This window comes from Penaeus japonicus, unplaced genomic scaffold (genome assembly GCF_977035675.1).
Source record: "Penaeus japonicus unplaced genomic scaffold, GWHDUDI00000001_assembly GWHDUDI00000018, whole genome shotgun sequence".
Classification (NCBI taxonomy): Eukaryota; Metazoa; Arthropoda; class Malacostraca; order Decapoda; family Penaeidae; genus Penaeus; species Penaeus japonicus.
Window position 1 is genome coordinate 32,730,347 of NW_028234420.1, and position 6,326 is coordinate 32,736,672.

The 6,326-nt window shown below is 31.5% G+C and overlaps 1 protein-coding gene across 2 annotated transcripts in view; it reads left to right on the forward strand.

Annotated features, from left to right (window-relative positions):
* Window positions 1–3,795, forward strand: part of LOC122257566 (LETM1 domain-containing protein 1) — a 9,770-nt gene extending 5,975 nt beyond the window's left edge. For both annotated transcript variants that reach the window (XM_086546876.1, XM_043022904.2), the window contains exons 5-7: window positions 1–125; window positions 1,054–1,197; window positions 2,173–3,795. The exon at window positions 1–125 is cut by the window's left edge and continues 50 nt beyond it. In XM_086546876.1, the coding sequence (XP_086403002.1) occupies window positions 1–125; window positions 1,054–1,197; window positions 2,173–2,349 (446 nt within the window). In that variant the 3' untranslated portion in view covers window positions 2,350–3,795. The remainder of the gene's footprint in view (window positions 126–1,053; window positions 1,198–2,172) is intronic.
* The last annotated feature ends 2,531 nt before the right edge of the window (window positions 3,796–6,326 follow it).

Here is a 6,326-nt window from a genome sequence, read left to right on the forward strand (position 1 = left end):
AATGCAGAGCTGCCTTCTACAAACTTGGCTCTGGTATTCATCCCACAGTTGAAGAGATCGTGGAACTGTTGCCCCTATTTCAAGGAGCACCTTTCCACATTAGAAAAATGTATTCAGTTCATTTGGTAAGTTTTGGTTACAGGGATGTAGTTTTTTGGTCAGTATTAATTTAGATATTTGAGTAGTTTCAATATTGACTCAAATATTCTGTAGATTGTCTGTCATTGCTCATTCATGATAAACCTATTATGCTACTAAGAAGGAAGATATTATAGGTTACTTGGTTTTTGTTTTAATGTTTTATATGTACAGTATATTAACCCACCCTGGACGGGTGGTGCAGTACTGTACCGCTCATTCAAAAGCCCAGTGGCCGGGCAGCACAGTGTAATGCCAGCCATTCAATTGATTTAGGCCTAATAATTCGAACGCCCCGGCATTGTGACATTCAAGGCTAGAATTCTCCCGTCGTGGATGGGTTAAGACATCAGTGCCGGATGTAAATTGCACAGAATTTTAGGAGATGAAAACTTTATGTATATGCCTAGAAAGTAGTAGAAATATTTTAGTAATGTTAAGGAGATATATTTTCCATGAATCTATAATTTTTTTTTCTGTTTTGATGCACTAACCTACCCAGATTTTTCTATTGAACTGAATACCCCAGCCTGAAGTTGCTAGTTTTTAGATATGATATGAAATATATTGTATAGAAAAGAGAAGTGCAAATTCCATTTTTACTGAATTGATAAGTGGGACCATTTAATAGTTTAGATTATGTACACGATTATGTGGGTAGGTGTGGTATTGACATTCAGTGATTTTTTTTTTTTACTGATCAAGATTAACAGTTTTTCTCTATATTTTCTGTAAATTGGTATGTGTATTGAAATTTGATATTTTACTTTTGCATTTTTACCCGCAAATTAGGTTCGTACAACAAAGTCGGAAAACGACCACTAAAATGAATACCATAAATAAGTCCAGATGGATAGACTCTGAGGTATATATTAACTTACTCATTGACTCTAAATCCCAACTTGCACTTTCCAGAGAGGCCTGCTGCGTCTCCATGGCAAATCTGTTTATTTTTTCAAGCGGAGAAGGCTAGAGAACCTGGCGAGACAGCTGCATTACCTTGACTCAGCCATTTCAAGAGAAGGGCTTGACTCACTCACTCATGAACAGTTGAAACACGTAAGATTATTGTTGCTACTTTTGCTGTTGTATGATTATTATTATTATTATTATTATTATTATTATTATGATTTTGATTATTATTATTATTATGATAATTATTATTATTATTATTATTATGATTTTGATTATTATTATTACTGTTATTATCATTATGGTTATCATGATGATTATTATTATTACTATTGTTATTGTTAGATAATGCATATTGTATCATGCATAATATCATCTTATTGATACATGCTACAATCTAACCATCTTTAGAAGAAAGTGATAATCCTTTATACAGGAATGTATATGTATTAATTGTCCAGTGTATTATTCTGCTTATGTCCTACCTTACTTTACAATCACAGAATACCCTTTCATGATGATAATCATGATATAAAAGAGACAACAAACAAGCTAGAAACATTAGCATATCAGAACTCTACTATTCCTGGCTTGTTTGCAACTTCAGTGTCATCTCTGTAATTTTAACCCTTCAATGGTGCGCATATTTAACTGTGTGGTTGACAGACACTGAGAGTAGTTGTCTGACTGACTGACTGCTTCCCCTTCCTACCTCTCCTTGCTGCTGACTGCACAAGAACTCAGAACCACCTTAGTTTTACATAGCTGTAGTTTAGCTTTACCTGCAAGATATTAAAAGGTGCACATCTGTGATTCTGCATCTGTCACCTTGTTACAGGGAGGGGATATTGTGCATGAAACCCAGCACCTAAGGGTTAATTAGTATTGCCTCCAGATTATTATACATAGATGATCAAATATTCCTTCTTAACCCAATCCCGGTGAATACCCTCTACGCTGGGCCTATGCAATATTGCATCGGGAACGTCACACTGGTGTGTCACCCCGTCAGCAGGCACTTTACCGTGTCACAGGGGTGTGACACATCGTCATCATTGGGTTAAATAGCCATATTCCTGAACTTTTTATCCACATTTCTATTTGGTATCGTATCTTCCACAGTGCCTATTCATGAGAGGGTTGAATGCAGCCAACATGAGCACCGAAGCCATGACGGAATACCTAAGCAACTGGCTTAGGGTGTCGCGGGAAATCGACTCCTCGTCCTTTTCTCTCCTCCTGCATCTTCCTATTCTCTTGGCCTATAATCAGCCGACCAACATTGTTCTCATTTATTAAGACGTGAGAGATGGAGGAGCTTTTTTTTTTTCTATGGTTTTTGTCATGCTGGTGCCATTTTTGAATTGGCTGTGTACTTTGCTTTTTTTAATTATCATTTATTTACTTTTGTAAGATGTGAGATGTGGGAGTCATTTTTAAATTATTATTTTCACTCTTTCTTTAGTATGTGTCATGCATAAGTTTGGATTTAATTTTTTGAAGTTAGTTGTATGATTTCTTAATGATTTAATTCATGTATAAAGATAATGGCCACAGGAAAAAGCCTTTTTTGCGTCAACTTTTCTTGTGTTTTGTCTTTTGAAGATGTGTGTGGATGTGATTGTGATATACATTAAGGTTCTTCACTGAATAATTTATCTTCTTTCTCTGTTCTTCTTTTTTTTTCCTCTTCCCTTCTTTCTTAATATTTGAATATATTTCTTTCATTATAGTATTGTTACATTTAGTTATGATGATTATATTGTTTTTTAGAATGTATTTTTTTTCTTTGGTCAAAGTAATAATGTTGATGTTAATATAATCACATTACTGTTATTATTTGTATGTGCCATCCTCATTACTGTTATTAGCATCATCAATGCCATCATCTTGAAAATAATTCTTATATATTTATTATAGCATCAGTATTATTGTTATTATTATTTTTTTTTTATTATTATTATTTTTTTTTATTATTATCATTATTTGTATTATTATTATTATTATTTGTATTATTATTATTATTTGTATTATTATTATTATTTGTGTTATTATTATTATTATCATTATTATTATAATAATAATAATAATAATTATTATTATTATTATTATTATTATTATTATTATTATTATTATTATTATTATTGGTATCATCATCATCATCTATCATTATTTCATAATCATTATTATCATCATCATCATCATTATCATTATCATTAATATTATAAGTACCATCATTACTGTTATTTCAATCATTGTTGGTGCCTAACTTAGGGACACGAACACCCAACCTCTGCATTGTGAGGCAAATGCAGTCTCATTTGAGTCATGGTAGAGGCGTTTTTAATCTTGGAAAACAACAATAGTGAAGAAATCATGGACATAGCATGAACATAACAGTATAAATATATTGGAAAACAGTATATCCATTCCACTTACTATTTTGATGTCACAGACTTGATCTAGAGATCATTTTACTACCTAGACCTGCATGAAAAACTGTAATAATTCTAATTGTGAAAGAAGTTTGTCAGCATTGTCTAAATAACCCTGTATTTCACACACTATATGAATCATTCTGTGCCTCATCTCCCTCCATTTTTTTTTCCATGTGTTTATTATGTCATATGTACTCATTCTTTAATTTGTCTTGTTCTTGTTGGATACTGAAATTATATAACTTTATTACAATGCCAGCTTCTAAGCATATATATTAGTCAATGAATAAAATGCTCTCAAACTGTCTTCTCAGTGAATACATTCCTTTAAAAGGAACTGTTTTTACCAAGTCATGTTTTAGCCTTGAATCACAACTTCTTATGTTGTGTTCTCACTACAGCTTTCATAGATATGTTGGTTATACACACACTAGTCCAGATAGAATCTTCAGAATCAACCCACATTGTTGATTCTTGCTACAAGGTCCTCACATCTTTGGGTCTGTCACAAGGTTCTGCTTTTCAGAAATATGGTATAGTTGGTGTACTACATGTGATGTACTCATTCAGTTCCCAATATAGACACATCAAATATAAATCTTTCATGAACTGTAAATGAATCATTTGTTAGGCAGGTAATGCTAGAGCATTTTAAGTCAACTGTACTACAAAGCACCTGATATATATATATATATATATATATATATATATATATATATATATATATATATATATATATATATATAATATATATATATATATATATATATATATATATATATTTATAAATTATATTTATATGTATATGTATATTTATTTTATATGTAATGTATGTATTTGCTGGAAAACTGAAGCCTGAGAGGAAGATCTGAGTCTGAACCAAGAGCCATACTTATCAGCAATTCAGCATTGAATTTTATAATGGTGCATATTTGTTGTAGTACAGGCACACACAAGAGTTTTTATATTTTTAAAAATACTGCCACTGCTGTTCAAGATAAAGCACCAATAAAGGCATATCTCTACATGAGAGAATTATATAGGAAAGAGACATTTTTTTTAAAACTTTATATACACATTAATATAGATTGTGTATGTGCATACATGTAGGCATGCCCCTGCTAGAATAATATTGTGCAAAGACATTTCCAGTTTTCTTGCATTTGAACAGAAAATACAAGAAAATACTTTTCATGTGTCTTTTAAGTAACCAGAGGTTGGTAGTCATACTAGGCAAAGCAAATGTATGCAGGTTGTTTCATCACAGAAACATGTACTTGGCCACAAATCTATGTCATGGAGTAATGCTTTTGTTATTTTCTGTTTATTTCATTAACACAGGAAACTTGTAATGGAAATTAACACCTTTTACCATAGGTGATGCAGAAGACTTAAAACAAACTCAATGATGTGATTTTTCCCCCCAGCACAAATTGTATATTTATATAGTTTCATGCTCCCCTTAGTGGTATGAATTGTTATAAAAAGCCCTCTTTATCTTGATTTTTCATCATGCATTTTCTTTTTTTTTTTTCCCCGTTTGTTTGCCTAGTCACCTTTTGCTTGATATGTATACCTTTGTTTCTGATACGGATGCATTGACTCTTAGTTGCATAGTATGTTACTTAAAGTATATACCTTCAGGGATCAATAGATTGAGTTATGTTTCTTTTCTATGATTGTAGTGAAGTTTTTACCTCAGCCTATGTGTCTATATAATAGATGGTTTTGTAAGACAATATAAAAAGCATAGTTATTAATATTGATCTTAATTTGCTGTAAATTACACTTATAATATATTGCTGTAAAAGAAATACTGGTAACCAAGTTTTCCAGTGGTTTGGATTATTGGCATTAAAAGTATACTCCCACTCCCTCCCGCTAATAATTAGAGAAAAGATTGGGTGTTTTATAATGTTATAGATATGGACCTTTTGTAAGGTTAGTCAAGTGTGAAAAACTATTCATTTATAAAACATTAAAAGTGGTCCTTTGCCAAGCTTTATATTCGGCCACATTTTTGTTCACAAAATGGAATAAACATTCTCTAAGATTCTCCTAAGACTTTTATCACGGTTTTCCTCTTTAATAAATATGTTGATTAATTTCTTAACCCATTTAGGATTGATAACCTCCAACCATGACCTGAAGTTTCACCATATCTACACATTGTATATACTTGGTTCTGCTTGTATATACACATTTTTCTTGACTTATCCAAAAGATATTAAAAATTAAAACATAAAACCTCTTTATGATACCCCTTAGAATAGGGTTGGTGGAAATTGCTCTGAGAGGTTCAGCACAGCTACATCCTTCTGCAAATCTGGCAGTAAGCTGCTTGTGGTTGCTATATTGCCGGCTGGAGCAGGATTTGGAAAATATCTGCCACTTTATGAATAGGTTCACGGATGAAGCTTTTAACTTCCTCTTTTAATATTATTCTGGCATTTTACTTCTATGTGGTCTGTGACAATTTCAAAAGTCTACTCAGAAGTAAAACATTATATTATAATTTACTTGATAGAATTTCATCTGGCTTCAAGTTTACCATACTTATCTTTTACGTGTATTCAGCAATGATTTGAATGAAAAAATACAAAATCAGTCCATCAATTTACACAAATTCATAACCATTGGTTATAATTTCCAAGTGAAGGCCTTTTCTTCTGCATTTATGTATCAAAATATATAATGGATATGGTTGAAGAAAAAATATATAGAAAAAAATCTTGACAATACTTAAAACCTATTCTTCATATCACTAGTTTTATGATCACATACATGATCATGAGATACTGTTACAAAATTATGTAAAAAGGATTTTAAAAATGAAGA